This window comes from Patiria miniata, unplaced genomic scaffold (assembly GCF_015706575.1).
Source record: "Patiria miniata isolate m_02_andy unplaced genomic scaffold, ASM1570657v1 HiC_scaffold_5, whole genome shotgun sequence".
NCBI lineage: Eukaryota > Metazoa > Echinodermata > Asteroidea > Valvatida > Asterinidae > Patiria > Patiria miniata.
Genome location: NW_024037072.1, coordinates 13954865 through 13974470, shown reverse-complemented (window position 1 = coordinate 13974470; position 19606 = coordinate 13954865). Strand labels below are relative to the sequence as shown.

The window sequence follows — 19606 nt, the reverse complement described above, 5'->3', positions numbered from 1 at the left end:
GTCATCGTTCATCCCCTGTTACTTGTGATGGAATTGACTACATCAATGTAATCAGATGAGCAGTGACCAGGAATGCCTTTGTTACACCTCAGTAAAGCAGCTGGTCACTTGAGACTGGATGACATGTGCTTGACGTGCGATGGACTTGCGATGGACTTGCGATAGACTTGTGACAGACTTTGTGGATTGTTTGTGATTGCCTTGTTTTTCTTTGAATAATAAATATCACAATATCACAAACTTAATCTTTGCCTTGTCTTTTCATGTGCTTTTTTTACCACTCATTGATCATAGTGCAAAACCAGATCGTGGTGATCAACTCAGTGCTGGATACCGGCGATCCCAACGCCTTGGTCCGGGCCTTGGAGAGTCCAGCGATCGGCCTGAAGGATGTCAAGAACGAGAATGGACGCTGGTATCTGAACACTCTATCCCAGGCACGCAAGAAGAAGGCTGAGGTAACGTGTACAGAGTGACCGTGGAGAAAGTTACAGATACACCATGTAAAAAAGGGTGCATGGCCTACTAGTTAGTGCTCGGACTCATGATTGAAGGCTCAGGGGTTAGAATCCATCTGCTGGCATTGTGTTATGTCCCTGGACAAGGTACTTAACCCCCACTTGCCTCTCTCCACTCAGGAGTATACACCCGTAAATGCGTACCAGCATTAGCTGGGGACTAACCTGCGATGGACTGGAATGCCATCCAGGGGGACCTGCTGCATAGTGGACCAAAACAATAATCCAGCCTTGAAGTAAAACCATACAGAACATAGCTAGTGACTCTGTACTGAAACAGTTAATTGCCTACAAATAAGAGTTAAGACAGAACACATCATGCCCTTTTGCACATGGTTGAATATGCAAATGCTGTAGGGTGTGCTCAACCAAATTTGTGGTGTTCCCCCTCCCCGTTAATCAGCAAGGTTTTTTATTTGAATCAGTGATCATTCTTTTTGTCTTGCAGATGGCGGGGGAGGAGGATGTATCCTTAGACAAAGACGAACTCCAACTTGGCGTGAATCTAGCCAACGTTCAAGCCGAGGAACGCAAACAAAGTATGTCACCATCACTTGTTGAAATGGTTTTCCATGGCGTGCACATATCAGGGCACCAATGGATGCATTTTCATGAAAGGAACTATGTACGAGATGTGTTTCAGATAGTTGCATCTTGTGGCTCTAGTAAATTATAATATTTGAAAGTTGAACGAAGAAATTGACTGGAGCAGCGTGGGTTTGGACCTGTGACCTCTGGATTGCCGTTCCGGTGCTCTATCAACTGAGCTTTCAAGCCCTACATTGGCAGTCCCCCGGCTTCTGACTAGCACCCTTTGAACGAAGAAATTGACAAACTGGTCAACCTCCAACATTCTGCTGGATAGCTAAGTTGGTAGAGCATCGGAACGGGAATCAGGAGGTGGTAATCCGGAGGTCGCAGGTTCAAACCCCGCTCCAGTCAATTTCTGTGTTCAACTTTGAAAACATTATTAATATGCACCTAATCAGTTTCTCTTTGTGATTCATTTTAAAAATATCTCCAGTAAATTGATGAGTATCACAGAACAAGTGCAGATTTTTTCTTAAATTGCAAGTGTGGTCTTGTGAAGAACTTGGATATCTCATTCAAATTGAAGCTACGTGTTTTGTCCTTTTTTAGTGCAGTGCTGCAAGCCATTCCTCATCTCGATGCCATTTTCAGGGTTTGTACCTCAGCAGTTGCTTGTGAAGAACTCAGACTTACACTGACATTAAAATTGCAAACATTTTATCAATCGTCCTCTTTGTGCCTGACTGACCGACTGACCGTCACCAGTGACTTCTGTTTGTAGTCTTTTAAAGAGAATCAGGCAGTGCTATTGTATAGGATTACCTTGGCCCATTGGTACACCAATTCATGAAAAGACTTCCAGTGTATAGCCATTCAGAATCAATTGAAAAAGTTTTGTGCACTCTGCTTTACTGGGCCTGCTTTGTCTTGTTTTATACTTCAGTGCTGAAAGCCGTCCGTGACATCAACGCAGCCATTGATGGAGGCAGTGCTAAGGAGACAATGCAAGCCCTGAGCAGACCAGAAGCCAAGCTGCCAGCGGTCGACGCCCAGTGGGCGGGGCTATACCAAGAGGAGTTGTCTGGACTCAAAGCTTCTAATGAAGCGGTGAGAAGAAGTTTTGGATCTGCCAAAACAGATATACTATCCTTGGTCTCTAACAAAAAGAATTTTTCTGGAGGTTTTTTTTTTGGTAATTTAATTTTTTATTTTTTATTCTGGGTTTCTTTGCTCACAATCAGATCTGCCTTGCGAGTAGACTGGTTCCCATCTCTAGGTTATTGTTTCTGAAAGTAGGGGAGGGGGAACCACTCTACCCTGGGAGAGCTGAGTTAAAGTCAGGCTGAAATCATTAGAAATTTGTAAAATATCATAAATAAATGTAGGCCGATTTTTTCCCCCATTCAGTGTCTCATTTAAAAGTGAATAACTTTTATGTTGTTTGAAATATTGAAATTAAAAACAAATCTATTTTTTGAGGGAAACTCGAAAATACCATGGATAGTCAATCTTTTAAGCGCTCAACATTGATTTCATGTTTACAAACTCATTCAAGAAATATATGGTCAGAAATTGAAATGACGTAAACTTTCAGAATGAAAATTATTTCACTATAACTTATATTATGGGAAAACCGTTTATCTTCTTGTGAGCAGCTTTAAAGACTTCCATAGGCATTCCAAATTACCTCGTTAAATGTTATGTTTGTTTTTCATAGGATCTGACACATGACCAACTTTCAGAAGCTCTGCAAGGTACGTTGCCATTAAACATTTTAGCGTCTTAAAGCATTTCCTGTACCAGTGTTGAAAATCAAAGTTTTTAAATTCAGTTCAGTTCAGTTCATTTATTTCCACAGTATTCATAAATAATTCAGAGTATTACAATATAATGTGCATGTTAAACAGAGTCCTGAAAACTGTAGAAGGACTTGTAAGAAAGAATAGCTTGTTGGCTAGGGCTGTCCCAAATATACTGAATATTCGAATATTCGAACATTAAATGGATATTCGAATAGCTTTTTGCCGGTTTGAATATTCGAAAAGAAAAAACTACGCACGTGCGCACATGACTGTGGAGTCATTGTAATCGTAAAGTTGCATTTTTATTGTCAGATGATACTTTTTTGTCGATGCTTACTATCGTGTCGACACGTACGTGTATTTATTGGTTCCATTCTTTTAGCTGGGTAAAGTCCCTGGACAGTTATACATTACTTACTGCAATTGCAAAATACTCCAGCATTCCGAAATATCCATCGCCACATGCAAATTTTAACCGGCGTGCTTTGTATGCAACTTTCCACCAGCGAGGAAGGCAGCTTCAGTTGGCGTGTGTAAAACTTGATCGGCACGTTTCGAATATTTGGTCAAGGGCAGTTTTGAATAATCGTATACCAAATTATTCAAAAAAGGACAGCCCTATCGTAGGCATAGGCCCCTTATGCATACATTTGCTTTGACTTATAAAAGGAGGGTAATGTTAGACACCAAGTGATGTTAATAAGCCCAAAGCAAATGGTGCATTCTGTGAAAAGGTACATTACCTCAACCTCATCTGCCAATGTTTTCATAGTTCTGGGTGTGGTGGCAAGCATCAACCATGCAGTAGAGGCTGGAGACGCAGACAAGACGGTCCAGCTGATGCTGCAGCCTCAGTCCTGCCTAGAAGACGTGGATGAAGATGAAGCAGTCAGACAGAGATATCAGGACAAACTAGCCTCCAGGAAACGGTCCAATGCTGGGGTCAGTTTCATCATTAAGATCAACTTTGATTTTAGTTCCTAACACACAATAGCAGTGTTCTTGTTCTTTACTTGACTTCAACCTTTTTGATGTAAATACCTTTTGAAATGCATGACTGCCAATGTGTGTTTTTCATTTCAAGTAATAATGATATAGAGATTTAGTAGGTTCAAAATTGGCGTCTGTGATACCTGTCCTCATTTCACGTGTGCATTCTTCTCATATGTGATTTGGGAATGTGGTACAGAAATTAAGTGTTGGAGTTGCTTGATATAGACCCGTTACATATCAACTGTCATTGATGAAATCACACAATTTCTGCCCAAATAATTGTTCCATCAGTCTCATCTTCTACTTTGTGAATACAAAACCTCTCAGATTGCAGAAATTTTTTGTTGGACACATTGAATTTGTTTCTTTTTGCAATTCGTGCATATTTGCCTGCACGTGTGCACTGTTGTAGGCTTGAATGAACTCAACATTACATATGCTTGCAAGTAGTGTACACTGGTATAATCATATGTAACATATTTTTGTCTGGTTCTGAAAAGCATCTGTTTGTGGAAATATTTCTTACAGACGGGAGCAGACTATATCCTACAAGAGCACATACAAGACTGTGTGGAGAAAGTCAATGCAGAAATCCAGGAGGAACACGAACGTAAGTAACCAGAGACATCTTGGCATCTTTTCCTGGTGTTGCTTAGCACACAATATTTATTGGCATACAGTGGAACGCCGCTATAACGAACATCGTGGGATCCACAGAAAGTGTTAATAACAGGGGTGTGAAATCTCCGCTATTTAGCGGATTTCCGCTTTTTTGTTCAGCGTGCCACATTTTGTTTTTCGCTATTTTTCTTCCGATGTTCCAGATTTCCCCCCCGCTTTTTCCCCCGCCGCGCGTAAGCATTGATTTTATTTCTGTTTATTTTATTTTCCGCCACCGCCGAACGCACGCGATCCGCTCTCTACAACATACACGTAGCTCTGGGGTGCGTGCAATCGCAAGCGAGTATTCAATGTACATTGTACACATACGGTTACGTACATGTACATGTACCTACGTGTGTACAGTACTATACGATGCCATGTGCATGCATTTTTCAGCTCGAAGCCGCGTGTGTACAATGTATTGTACACAACATGTAAACAGCATCCGGGGAACCAACAGTCATTGCGCTGTGATTGGCTGCAGATAAATATGAATATTCACACATGCGCCATGAAGCGCGTTTGGACTCTTTGCGGCCGTTCCTGTGTCTATGCATGTAGTGACACGCGATGATCTCCACAATAACTCGCTGTAAAAATCGTCTTGTTGAAAATATAAAGCCTTGAAATAAGACTAGTAAATTGTCGCCGTGCTGCGCCAGTAGAGGGCATCATGCGGGGCAAAGTTCATGTGTGCATTTCATTGCATGCACGTCACACGCATCCTGCTGCATGTATTCCGCTGAATGCTGATACGTACGTACGTTAGGGTGTCGTTTCAAATGTTTCGAACGTATTTTGACATTATTAATTCCGCAAGATGTCAGTGCAACACAAATGTGTTAATAACTGTTATTATCCAAAGAGGTTCGGAGTTTGATACGGACATTGACAAGACCGATCCTCAGGTTACGAATCCGTGGTTAATGGGCAGAAATTAGGCGACTCGCTCAGAAGCCGGGACACGCGATGACGATGTGTATCATCTGCAGTAAGGTCACTAAGGAGTTAAAATATGGAAAACGTGGTCGAATTTCCCAGTTTTCATATACAAGTTGGCCATTTAGGCAGTTTCAAGCCAATATGAAGGAAAAGTTAACTTAAAAACATGCATAAATTGCAAAACATTTTCGACTAATAGTTGGCCCAGGCATGCCAGGAGGCTTTAAAATGCACCACAGAGCATCTACATTTCAAAATTGTTGACCCCGGACCCCACGCCGTAAGGGCTTCGCGCTATGCGCTCGCAGGTTCGGTTATTTACAGGTTCAGCTATTTTCAGCTATTTTTTTTTTCCTCCACTCACACCCCTGTAATAATAACGATCGTTCGGTATAGCGATTTTGAACCGCCGGTACCCTCTTTTGATCAGTGAACTGGCATTTCTCACATCCTGCGGCTGCACGAGGAGTCGTCAGGAAACTTTAGCAACGGGTGGTTTTCCCTTTTATTCCTTGGGGAAATAATCCCAATCTATCGCTCTTCAACATTCAAACACGATGTTACTATGGGTCATTTGATGTTCGGGAATTAAAAATGGCCCAAACAGTTTTTAATACATGTACAACTGGTAAATGTTTTGTTAATCTGTTAACTTTTTCAACAACTATGTTCGGTACATTTTGTACATTAAAACCGGGAGCCAAGGATGATGTTCGGTATAGCCGTGTTCGGTACAGTGGCGTTCCACTGTACTTACATATGGATATATATATTTATAAGATAAGATGATGATGGAGAGCCGTGGCCTTGTGGTCTGGAGCTTAGAATTCTTGGTCTGCGGGTAATTCCGCAGGTTGTGGGTTCAAGTCCAGCCTTGGGTTGTGGTGCGTGTGCCCTTGGGCAGCTGTAAAAGCTGCCATGCAATATGAATGGTTCATATTATTAAGCACACCATCAATACACCTGTAGACAATTAGATAATTGATTGGTGGCCCCCTCTTGCTTAATGCATACCTTAGGCATCATGGCCGTGGCTAAGATCAACGAGGCCTTGGATACCGGTGATCCTAACGAGACACTCCAAGCCTTGCAGACCCCCGCTGCTAAGCTACGGGAGGTGGACCCGGAGCTGTATATACTCTACCTGATCACATTACGAGGAGAGAAGGACCACAAAGCTGAGGTAAACTGAACGCTAGTGATTCTTGTCGAGAAGAATGAGAAAATGTAACAAGCAGGAAAATCTGTTTGTGGTTATTGTGCTTTATTGCTTTTGGAAAGTAAACATTGTTTTATTGTGAGAGTGCGGCCTAGTGGATAGGGATTGTGATATTTTATCAAAAGGTCAGGGGTTCGATGCTAGCTTCTGGCTATATGGTGTGTCCATGGGCAAGCCACTTTACCCCTACTTGCTTCTCGTCACCCAAGAGAATAAATGTGTGCTGGCATTACCCGGGGAGGAACCTACAGTACAAAAATTGAAATTCATGTGAATGAAACTTTTTTTTCTTCCCTTTTTTTCAGTTGATGGAGGATGATGCGGCCGTACTTTGGCTGGATGAAATCCAAGATGGCGTCGACAAATCCAACAACAAGAACGTCATTGCAAACAAACGTGAGCTCATTTTCTCTCTAATCTTTGCCAAAAAAATTACAGCGATGCAGAAATATAAAACAACTGTGCTTTATTTTGAATCTAGTTAACAGACACACACCCAGTAGTATTATGATAAGTTAAGTATTATTCTAAAATAGTAATATTCTATTTTTAAAAATGGTGTTCTGGTTTAGTACTTGCTAAAAACCCAGTTTTTTAAAAAGAACTTACCACTTTGTATTCATATTATAACCATAGTAATCATACAATTGGCAAATGTTTGTCCTTATTTTGACCAGTTGCCGTGAGTGTTGCTAACGTCAACGTGATGATCGAAGACAAGAAATCGTCCCCTCTTTTGGATGCCTTGCGTAACCCCGACCTGAATCTACACTCTGTGGTTCCTGAGTGTGAAGAAACCTACATGGAGAAACTCACCCAAGCTAAGGACGAAAAGACAAAGAGTAAGACAATCAAAGTGCTTTAAATCTAGAATAAAAAATGGCAAATGAAGTCGGATTCAATTATTTATTCAAAAGGTGTTGTAGTTTTTGTTCCCATCAGGTAACATTGTTCTCACATGCCTGATGTCATGAGTGCATGTAGCATGAAGTTCAGGCTTTTGTACAGAGTGAGTAAAAAAAATGAAACCCAAATGTCGGGACCATTGTTTTAGAAAAGTTCTGCATGTAGCACTTTCAAAATCTAGGATATAAAAGCCCAATTCATAGGCTTTCTTTAAGTACAAGAATCATTCAAATCACTCATGTACTTTTCAAGTTACGGAGTTTTAAACTCAACCACCGTTTTAAAATTCTGTCCATGGATCACACAAAAGGTGTGCGTTCTTTCAGCAAAACGAAAACAATTCACACACATCCGTATGTGATTTGTTTTCGTTTTGCTGAAAGAACACTCAACTTTTTTGGTGATCCGTGGACAGAACCTTAAAATGACGGTTGTGTTTAAAATTCTGCAACTTGAAAAGTACATGAGTGATTTGAATGATTCTTGTACTAAAAGAAAACTCATGAATTGGACTTATATCCTAGATTTTGAAAGTGCTACGTTGAGAACTTCACTAAAACAATGGTTCCGACATTTGGGTGTTTTTTTTTTACTCACCCTGTATTGTCACCATTCCATTCTGTGGTCCACAACAGAATTTCATGCTAGCCAACAGAATAACCCTTAGAAAATTATACCTCAGTAGTATTCAGAAGTTGCCGAATGACCATTGACATTGATATACCTATCTGCTCTAATCAACACACTTGATTAAAATTGAAATTCTATTATACAAAATAAAACCTGATTTCCATGCTCCTGCATCAGGTTGGAACTGACCAGCCAACACTTGATATTGAACAGTTTATGTATTTGAGGCAATTTCCCACAGTTTTTTTTCTGATGACTTCATACTCTCCTTTTTGTGTCCATTTCTCTGTAGCTGGGGCTCCGGGTAGCGTGGTCTGTCACAAGCTGAGAGACGGAAGCAGCTTTTATTTCAACTTCCTGACCATGGAGTCTAGCTGGATGGAACCAGAGGACTTCAACGACTCCAATCTACAGCTCAACAAAGAAGAAATCCAGGCAAGTCAACACAGAAATCAACTGAAACTAAATAGCCATATCTAAAAGTTTTCCATTGGTCAAAATCAGTGATCAGTGGTTAAGACGTCCTTCCCAAATCCTCTTTGCAAAATGGAGGATTTTGCAGGATTGAGGCCATATGGCAAAAAGGTGTGGCTGATTTTGAAGGTTGTACTGTGTCAAGGTCTTGGGCCGATCCTTATGTCGTTTATGCTCAGCCATGCACAATTTAGGCCTACATTATACTTTTAATCTTCCGCACTGCTCCTGGACGTCACTGGCTCTGCCTCAACACATTGACAGTGATTGCTGGAGGATTTTGCAGGATTGAGGCAGTGGTCACCCCTCCAAGGACCACATTCAAGAAACAACGGAGGATTTTGCAGGATTGAGGCTTTATGCAAGTTTTACATGGAGGCAATTGGAGGGTTTTGCAGCATTGAGGTTGCATCCTAGCAAAAATGCCTGGGGAGTTAGGGTTAACCAGCAAATGATGGCCTCACCAACCACTACAGAATGGTGTGCCGAACGGTTCACGCTGCACCACTCACAAACTACCTGGCCTATTATTTCAGTGCTTGGTTGCACTTGAACTTTTAATAAGTTGCACAACAAGCCTTGACTCTGGGGGATTAGTGGCGGTTGAGCCTTTGAAGTTGGGGATTGCACACACGCCTTTGTTATGGGAATCCAGGGTGAAAATGTCCTCCTTTGTTCCACAGCTGGACTAGTTGACTTGAGGCTCATCACTTTAAGCCCAGCCCACACCTTTCTGATTTTACCGGTTCATTGGGCCATCGTACAGAGGTGTGCGCTGAAAATTCGGACCGATCTGACCTTACACTGGGTGACAGGATGAAATCAAACATGTTTGAGTTTTTTCCGCATCCGATTTCACCGGATCCGACGTCACCAGAAAGGTGTGCGGGCAGCACTGCGATTTTCACCGGACGCGATATTTAGGTTAACCAATCAGATTCATGAAGGAAGTCACATGATTTAAAATTGACGGCTGCCAATTTGTCGTCATGTTACTGGTCATCATGTGACTGGTCATCATGTGACCGATTATAGAACCTAATCGGGCTTGTGTGCGGGTAACATTGCAGCCTAACCGCAACGGTGACAAAAACCGTACCGGTGATGGGGTGATCTGGTGAACCTGTAAAATCGAAAAGGTGTGTGTCGGGCTGTAGAGGGCCTGAAATGGCAGAAAGAAAGTCCCATACTATTTGACTAATCGTTCGGGTCAATTATTTGGCGGTTAGCGAACCATTTGTATTGTGACGTCGGCCCTAAGTCACAAGGGACAAGTCAGTTGGGGAGTCATTCAGTCAGTGAGTCAGTCAGTGAAATAGGTCCAAAGAGTACACTGACCAGCCCTCAGGTACTAGCCAAAAAAAAAAAGGTTGAGAAAGAACTGAGTTTATAATTGTTGTAACCCTCTCCCCTTGCTTTTTGTTTTAAATTGCAGAAAGTAGTGACGGGCGTAACAGCTGAGTATGATCGGGCTCTTCTGTTCCAAGCCAACGAAGACAAAGTCGTCACGCTTCAGTCTCATGTCCGAGGGACCATCGCCAGAAAGGCTTACAAGGAGAGATTGGACTTCATCAGGAGACAGCTACCTGCCATCGTTCTTATACAGGTAAGTCGGATATCACATGGAGGAGATGGGTACCAGACTGGTTTCCATGGTTTCTTAGGAGGGGATGGATGGGTTTCCTAAAGTAAGGCCCTGAACGGTACAGAAACCTGTTAAAGTATTTTCTATAAAAAATAACAATAAAATGGATTGATGTAGCGTACGAACAGCGCAGTACATTGTTCTTAATAACCCTGCTCGTTGGGCCAGTGAAAACATTCTTAAGACCATCTCAGCTCCATTGGGATTATACAGCTCGATGCTGCCATATCGGCTAAATCAAACACACAACCATCTCTGCCCTCACAGGTACCCAGTTACTCCTGGGTGGAGAGAAGCAAATATTGATAGAGTGTCTTGCCCAAGGACACGTGTACCGCAACCCAGGCTGGACTCGAACCCCCAACCTGCAGAATTACCCACAAGAACATGAGTTCAGTGCACAAGATCACAGAGGCACAGCATTCTTCAGACTTCAGCAAAGGACACAAACAGCACTCTTAGGAATTTAATGGACGACCCAAACCACACCAACACTATCTTTTATTATGTATGTGCTCTTCATTCTTTCTTCCAGAGTTGGCTGAGAGGATTCCGTCAGAGACGAGCCTACAGAGAAAGACTGGAGTTCCTCAACAAACAGGAAGAAACTTCAGTCAAGGTATATATTTCGCGAGAAAACAACACGATCAAAAATAATTTAGAGGGTTTGCAGTAACATTTGAATTTATTTTGAATGGTTTGTGATACATATAGGTCAGTTTAAACTGAATATCATTGACGTTACCGAAAGCTTGCTGCAAATTTGTGGAGTTGAATTTGCAGCAATTTGTTTCAATTTGTTTCATTTTGAACTGGCCTTTCATGTTACTTATTTCCTTCATATTTACAGTTGCAATCTTACGCTCGGATGCACAAGGAAAAGAAGAAATACCAAGGAAGGCTGAATTTCTTCAGAGATAATGTAAGTAGGAGCAGAATTTGACCAAAAATGTAAATAAAATGAAAAAAAAATGTAAAAAGGGAAATTGTTTATATAAATCCTCAAGACAACCGCTACCAACATCTTAAAGGGAAAATACAACATTTGCAAACATCAAAAAATAAAACTACCAAATCATTTTGAAATGACTTGCTGGACTGTTAGTGAATGACAGTGTAAAGCATCCTGTAAAATCATGGCACCTGGTATACTGTCATTTTCAAGAAAAGTTGTAATTTTGTGTCAATTTCCAAAAAACTGACTTTTTTTTCAAATACTGGCCCCAATTGACCATCGCACTTGTTTGCAATCGATTACACACCTATGAACGGGTACAAGCCAGCTAGACTGGTTCCCTGACCTTACAATTCCCCAATGTATGTAAACTGCTCTGTTTCTTCTTATATGGAGTCAGGGAACCAGACTACATGAAAATGATTGTTTTTCTTCGTTTTTATAGCATTTTCGAACCCAAAACCTCAAAAAGTCAGTGTAACTATATTTGCTATATATTTCCAACCCCCCCAATTCCATCCATTTCTGAAAATTACAGCAAAAGCAAATGATGTATATTCCCTTTAACTGGTGTCTATAACGTGTGAACATATTTAAAAATTCGATACTGTTCAGAAGGAAATTGAATAATACATTTTAAGAAAATCAAATTGGACGAGCCTCACATGTCAACCCCATTACTGCCATTTTGTCAAACTGACATTTATTGGGAAGATTGAGGATATTTATTCTTTTTTAAATGTTCTTGATCAGGTGAACTCTGTGATCAAAATGCAGACGTTCTGGCGATCCAACAAAGCAAGGAACGATTACTTCACTCTCAGTAAGTGATCTAGAAGACAAAAAACTATTAAGATGTGTAGCATCACTGCACAATAATTTATTACATAATTGATGCAGTTCTTGCATAATTGATGTAATTCTGTGCCTTTGACAAAGCTCTTTCCAGGATCAAAACGAAGGCCCTGTAACTTTTTGGAGTTGTATATCAGATATTTCAGGTCAAAGAGGTTAATTCCTACCTTCAGTTTTCATGAGTACCTACTCTTCTTTTTTATTTCTCTTGAAGCCCTGTACCTGGAGTGGCTTTTAGCCTAGTTCAGGACGAATATGCATGAGAAAAGAAAAAAAGAAAATCCAGTCGTTTTGCAGTTTACAGCAGCTTTATTCCTTTCCATTTTCTTGCATAATTAGTTCATTTTCTGCACGTTGTAATTTCATATTATTAATTTTTTTTATCTGGATCGTTTACGTTTTCGTATGTACTGCCTACGTTTAAAACAGAAACTAAGTGGATTTTGTAGGTTCTGGGATGGTTAAGTATTGATTAGGTTTTGACATTTGTTCCTGTCATTTTTCTAATTCTTGCCGCCTTACCATTGCAGTCAAATCTGAGAACCCTCCCGTCAGCGTGGTGTCCAAGTTTGTTCATCTCCTGGAGAGCAACGAAGTAGATTTGAACGAGGAACTCGGTAAAGCAACTTGAAAATTATGTCGACTTTCCATGTTTTCCTAATGACTCAGAACTTAAAAAAACTTAGAGGCATATAGGATCATTTGCTTTTCATGCATTTTGTTCGTTTCCAGTAATAACACCACTCAAAATCAAAAGAAGAATTTTGAAAACCTAACCTGTTGAAGTTTCAGCTCAGTGGATATTACACTTTTCGAGAAAATAGTGAAAATTATGCACAAACTTTTGATTCCCAAGTATGATGTCGTCTATAGCACACTTTATTTCCAAACATCAGTCCATTGACTGATTATTGGAAATCACCTACATTTCTTGATTTCGTCTCAATGACAGCAAGCCAGACAGAATAATTTCACAGGATGTTTAGTACCAGTATGATTTTTAATCCAAGTAAGCTTTTTGATAAAAATTTGGTAGGTTACTCTTGGGATAAATGCAAATGATCCCATATGCCTATAATCCATATGTCCCTGTACTGCCCCAAACCGCCCCGCCTGTTACTCCCTGTACTGCCCCAGCACTGTATGGCTTTCTGGATTCTACAGGAAATAAATACAATGTAATGTTATCTAATACAAGTTCTAACTGTTTACCAATTTGGTTGACTTTTGGAAACAGAACTTCAAGAGCTGCGAGAGCGAGTGGTCAAGAAGATCCGTTCCAACCAGCAACTGGAGAATGACCTGAACATGATGGACATTAAGATTGGACTGCTGGTCAAGAACAGGATCACGTTGCAGGTAAAAAATCTGAGCTTTTAAGGATACTGTTATTTATTTGTTTAGTTCTTGTAATGAAACAATTCCTCAAAAGCACCTAAGGCACTCTAGCTAGCAACCCTGAAGAAACCTGTAGAGAGATGACAAAGAAGAAACTAGAGGTTTGCGATTGAATTTCTAACAAATGGGGGGTGACGGGGCTCTGAACTATTTCATTTGGCATTGTCTAACTCAGTTGTAAAAATGTTTAAGCAAAAAAAAGAAAGTGGCATCAGAGTTGTATTGCAGTGCAAAAAAAAAGCACTGCAAATGTATCACTAACAATAAAATCTGAGAGGTAATAATCTTGAAAGATCAATAAGAAAGGGAAGTTAAATTAGAATACTCATAAATAACATTTTAAAAAAGGCATTTGTGGAGGATCACAATTTAGTCATGGAAAATCAGTGTTATCAGGAAGTCGCAGAAATATCATGCGTGGTCCTAAGGAAATCTATGTACGCCGGGCACAAGTACCCCTACATCAGATTGAATGTAAATCAACCGAATAAATAAAAATAAATAATTACTGTTGTCTGTTTCAGGATGTCGTGTCCCACGGTAAGAAGCTCCGTCGTCAGACCGAGACCAGCCGCACCTCGGGCCTGAAGGCACTGAGCCGAGAGAAACGAGAGATGCTGGAAGCCTACCAACATCTCTTCTACCTGCTCCAAACCAACCCCAACTACCTGGCTAAGCTCATCTTTGCTATGCCTCAGAGCCGAACCACCAAGTTTATGGAGTCCGTCATCCTGACGCTCTACAACTATGCAGCTAACCAACGGGAGGAGTTCCTCATGCTCAAACTCTTCAAGACGGCGCTGGAGGAAGAAATCACGTAAGTTCTCTTTCTCTAAGTTTTAAGACTTCATAATTTAGCTTTTTGTATTTTTAGCTTGCCAGGTTTGCGAACGGTGTTGATGAAAAACTGAACAAGGTTTTGTGGTTCGATACAATAGTTTGTAGTAAAAAACAAAATTTCCTGGTGGATTAAAAAATGTGTATTTTAGTTCTTAAATTTAGATGGAAGGTTTATTTTAAAAAGAATTTTCCCTATTTTGTCAATCTTGACAAACAAGAACATTATCCCGTTTTCATCTCCGATAGATTCTTTATGTCTACACTGAAGGATGTTAATTTAAACAAATTAAAAGGAATTTTTGAAATCTTTTACGGCTTTTAGTCAAAAATTGCAGTGGATTCTTTTACGACCATTAAATGTCCATTGACTCATCAAATATATTTAAAGGCTCAGACAATTCTTGCTGATAACAAAGAATCTTTACATGTAATTTCTTTTTTCTTATTATTCTTGAGTTACTTTTATGGTTGCATTCTTTGCATGGCATTTTCCTTTTCCAAATTTTATTTTCTTCTCATTTCTCATTTGCCTGCTTCATTTCAATTATTGTATCTGATACTCAAAAGTAAATCTTTATATTTACAAAAATTAATTGGGTAAAAAACATTTTCATGATCACTTACTGTAGTGTCAGTTGAAGGAAATGAACAAAGGGACAATATAACATGAAAGTATCCAATATACAGTATGTCCCACAAGAAGTGTCTGTCTGACTATTTTTGAAATAACCACAAAACCATGAAGTCAGATACTCCTTATCCTTGGCCTAATCCCATGTGGGTTTCATTTAATTTCAGTCACGCATCACTACACAATTGTCAATTGATCACAACAAGATTTTTGGACACTGTGACCAAGTTCCTTGCCTTAATGAATTTCAGTGCTATGTTATGTATCGATGTAAAATCCTGCATGTTGTGAAAAGGGCTGCAGTTGGCATTGGAATCATTTGCCTGGCTATCAGTCATCATGGCAAGACCTCAGTTGAATGCTCAAGGGCAAATGATTCCAATCCCAAACCACACCAGCCTTTTTTTCACAACGTGCAGATTTTACACAGCTTACATAACACAGCACTGAAATTGATTAAGGCAAGGAACTTGGTCACAGTGTCCAAAAATGTTGTTGTGATCAATTGACAGTTGTGTAGTGATAGGTGACTGACATTAAAAGGAAAGTACAACATTTGCAAACAGAAAAGAAAAAATAAATACCAACTTATTTTGAAATACCTTGCTGGACTGTTAGTGATTGACAGTCTAAAGCATCCGGTAAAATCATGGCACCTGGTGTACTGTCAAGAAAAGTGGTATTTTCGTATCGATTTCCAACGCTGGTCGGCCGACCGGCATTGGAAAAAAAAAGGGCTTTTTTTTTCAAATACTGGCCCCAATTGACCATATTTAGGTAGTCCGCATTTGTTTGCAATCGATTACGCACCTACGAACGGGTACAAGCCGGCTAGACTGGTTCCCTGGCCTTACAATTCCCCAACTTTTGTAAATTGCTCCGTTTCATCTTAAATGGAGTCAGGGAACCGGACTACAGGAAAACGATTGTTTTTCTTGGTTTTTATGGAATCTAAGAACCCAGAACATCAAAAAAGTCAGTGTAACAATATTTGCTATACAATTACCAACCCCCAAATCCATCCATTTCTGAAAATTACAGCAAAAGCAAATGATGTATATTCCCTTTAAATGCAAGGCATAGGGGTTTAGGCCAACGATAAGGAGAATCTGCACAATCAAAAATGTTCAAAATTGACTTCATGGTTTCGTAGTTATTTCGAAAACAGTCAGACAGACATTTTTTGGAGGACATACTGTTAAAGTTGGCTAAATGCATTAGTGCCCTGTTATTAGTCTGCTTGCGTGTACATACCTCTATCATTTAGCTTTTGTTGATATTTCGTTGCCAACGTTCACCCTTTTGTTTTGTATCGGACGTCGCCACAATCTTTCCTGCAACTCTCATCTGCCTTTCGGTCATACATCTTTTTGCTTCTCTCTGGATGCCACCCTCCACCCCAGGATGATGTAAGTAAGAGGGGTTCAACCTCGTCCCCAAGACATCCATGTGTACTGTGCAGTGTTCGTATCTCGTTGTGGCGCACACTTATTGTACAACTTCATAGTTAACATGACTGTGGCTGTTTCGTATCTAGTTGAGAGTTCACTTTGTAGACATGTAACAGTGGTAGTCATTTAGCTGAAAAACTAACCTCTTGCACATTATAGACATGTTTTTTCAAACGTAGCTTTTACTTCAACCAGTTTTTTGTGAGCAGTACAGTGAAATGCCGCTGTAACGAACACCGCCATAATGAACATTTAACCACAACAAACATATCCCCTTTGGCTCCTGAAATATTCAATTCTATTATAATGCACAATCACTATAAATAACGACCACTATAAGGAACATATTTTATGGGACCCCATCGTGTTTGTTATAGTGGCATTCTACTGTACTGAAATGTCTGTTCTATCTGAATTGAATTCTTTGTTCTACTAAGGGCCTGTTTGTTTAGCACCGATCGGGATCCGGGGTCCATTTGTTTGTTTTGCTGGGATCCGGACCTGGATCCTTCCCAAGAGGTGGATCAGCACGAGATTCAAAACTGCAACTAACAAAACAACGTTAACCCCTTAAGGACGGGGTGTAATGGGGACCTTCCTCCACACATAGAGCAAGTGGCCCGCGTGACTGCACAGCCTTTGTGTGGTAGCGGGACTGCACAAAAGCAGCAGCTGTGGAACCTGTGCCACGGCATACCACAGCTGGCAACTGCATTCCAATGAGGATTAGCGGCCGCGGCCATGACAGCTTCCCGTGCATGGGGTTAAGAAGTCTCCTTGTTTACTTTGGGCTAGTCACATGACTTGAGATCCTGATCAGGTGCAGTTTTGTATGTTATAGCTCTGTGCTGGTTGCAAGGATCCAGGTTTGGATTTGTACTGAAACAAATGCACCCTTGGTTGATCCATCTTAAATTCATTCTAAGTTTAAAAGAGTGTGTTTGAAAATCATTGCTAGTGAAACGTTTTGAAGAATATTTATCCAGGCTGTGATATCACTGTTGTATGTTTGAGATTTAACTGATTAGTGTTTGTGGGAACAAGTTATAAAATGCATACAATTTTTTTTTAATTTTAGTTTTTTTGCTAAAATGTTATTCTCTGCAAACAAGTTTCAAAACATTATGTTCCTATAGGTTTATCAATTGTAATTTGCTTTTTAAATTGTGTACATTCCCAGCACTGAACTGATTGAGGATATCAGTATCGCATTTCAAAGCTGCTCATATCGCATATACGACATCAAACCGCCCAAAAACTTGTGAGTTTCTGAAAGGAAGAAAAGAGAAAATGGAAATCATTTTTGATTTTGGAATTTGTTTTGCCTCTTGGTTGTTCAGTTGGACTGATATAGTTGTGCATCATGGCATTGTGCCAAATAATTCACTTTGGAGCGAAGATATGATAAACTGTGCCTTTGAACAGTAATAACGCTGTACTAAATAATGCATTGTGTGGCCACACTGTTTCTCAATTTGATCCTGGGTGGAGATTGGCAAGTTCCGTTATGTGTAAACAATCTTGCTCAAGAACATAAACTTAGTGGCCCCGAGGCATGGATCCATTGTACAGTTTGCCTCAAGCTAAAAAAAAAAAGAGTTAAAAAATTTCAGTGTTCTGGAGAATTTTTTTTTCTAGTATTGTATCTTTATTATGAAAATAATAAAAAAGTATGATGTAGTGTTTTTTAAATTGTCTTCCCATATCAACTAAAAAAATATTGACAGACAACTTTGGTGTGTGATGTACAAATCTGAAAATGATTACCTTCAGTACAAAAACAACCAGTTAGATAACATTATTAGGTGCTTTCGGATAAAACAATCACTTTCAATGCATGTGACAGTTATAAAATTCAAAAGATTAAAGCGTTTAGATTGGCTTTGGTACATGTACGTGTACGATATCAATATATCTGGCTTCTTTTCAAATTTCAGATTATTATTCTCCGGCAGTACTGAAATCATTTAGTACGATTGTTTTATCAATTGCTGTTGATAGTAATTTAGTAAAGCCATTTTCATAAGCTAATTTCTTGTTAACTTGTTGCCAAAAATATTTTTTCTAAACTTGTTCCTTTGTGGTCCACATTTGCTAACCCATTTGTACATGACTGGGAATGGTTTGAATCCACTTAACATACTGCATGCATGGTGCTTGTTTCCGCTGCTGGTTGAAACTGTTTATTTTTCTTAATCTTCCTTGGTGATATATCACAACTTTGTATATTCATGAATTCATCTCATTTGCATGTTGGCATTGTTCTTGTAGCTGTTGTAGTGGTTTTTGGAAGGAAAACATGTAGTCTAGGCCAGATTTAAACAAAAAAAATATTGAGTATCAAAAATGTAACTTACAATAATTACCTAATTGACATACCCTGAATTCAAAAAGTGAGGATACCAAGCAGGATTTTTACTTTTAGTCTGATTTTTCTTCTTTTTGATTGAATAAAGGTCATTGCACAAATGTTTTTATTAGTATCGTTTTATTTTGACAATAATGCTCCTTTAATCTCAGAAATCAGCTTGGTGTCCATCAGCAAATTGGTAAAATAGCTAGGTTTAATACCAACTTGTACTAAAAGTATGCCTCTTTTTATCTTAAAATAGCCCTTATTTTTTTGTAAATCTGGCTTAGACTTATGTGGTGTTTGGCATATGGTAACCAAATTTTAAAGTTATTCAAAAGTTACGGCGTTTTCCATTGATTGATTCAAGTTACTAGTATTTCAAGGTCTTTTTAAAGGTAATACACAACATTTATATAATGTATATAGCTAGAATATACATCTTGGACTGTTACTATCAGCATGGTTTGATTCTTCTATGCATGTTATGCAAAGTTATTGTACATGTTTTAACAATGTGGTGAAAGTTATTGTTTAACTGTTGACAATGTTAACAAGGGTTTTATTGTCTTTGTTCAAAAGAAATTAGGATTTTATACAAAACAGTGCAGAACAACTTAAAGCTATAGTCCATCATTTGTAATTTGTGCATTTTGTTCGTTTGAAGCAACAAAAGGGTTCAAAATCTAATGAAGGATACTGAACAACTAACCTGATGAAGTTTCAGCTAAGCTTCAGCTGTACATATCGAGAAAAACAGCATTCTAAGATCTCAATTTTAAATCAAAAGTTACTGAATCATG

The 19606-nt window shown here is 39.4% G+C and overlaps 1 protein-coding gene across 2 annotated transcripts in view; it reads left to right on the top strand.

Annotated features, from left to right (window-relative positions):
- The window catches only part of LOC119740399 (ras GTPase-activating-like protein IQGAP1), a 61777-nt gene that overhangs the window by 26190 nt on the left and 15981 nt on the right, over positions 1-19606 (top strand). Inside the window, exons 11-28 of one of the 2 annotated variants that reach the window (XM_038215687.1) lie at positions 295-458; positions 967-1057; positions 1993-2156; positions 2767-2803; positions 3624-3793; positions 4373-4454; positions 6469-6632; positions 6974-7064; positions 7346-7510; positions 8497-8639; positions 10114-10284; positions 10859-10942; positions 11174-11245; positions 12032-12101; positions 12664-12750; positions 13371-13492; positions 14056-14348; positions 16406-16411. In XM_038215687.1, the coding sequence (XP_038071615.1) occupies positions 295-458; positions 967-1057; positions 1993-2156; positions 2767-2803; positions 3624-3793; positions 4373-4454; positions 6469-6632; positions 6974-7064; positions 7346-7510; positions 8497-8639; positions 10114-10284; positions 10859-10942; positions 11174-11245; positions 12032-12101; positions 12664-12750; positions 13371-13492; positions 14056-14348; positions 16406-16411 (2176 nt within the window). The remainder of the gene's footprint in view (positions 1-294; positions 459-966; positions 1058-1992; positions 2157-2766; positions 2804-3623; positions 3794-4372; positions 4455-6468; positions 6633-6973; positions 7065-7345; positions 7511-8496; positions 8640-10113; positions 10285-10858; positions 10943-11173; positions 11246-12031; positions 12102-12663; positions 12751-13370; positions 13493-14055; positions 14349-16405; positions 16412-19606) is intronic. The other variant, XM_038215689.1, reaches the window with a different exon arrangement.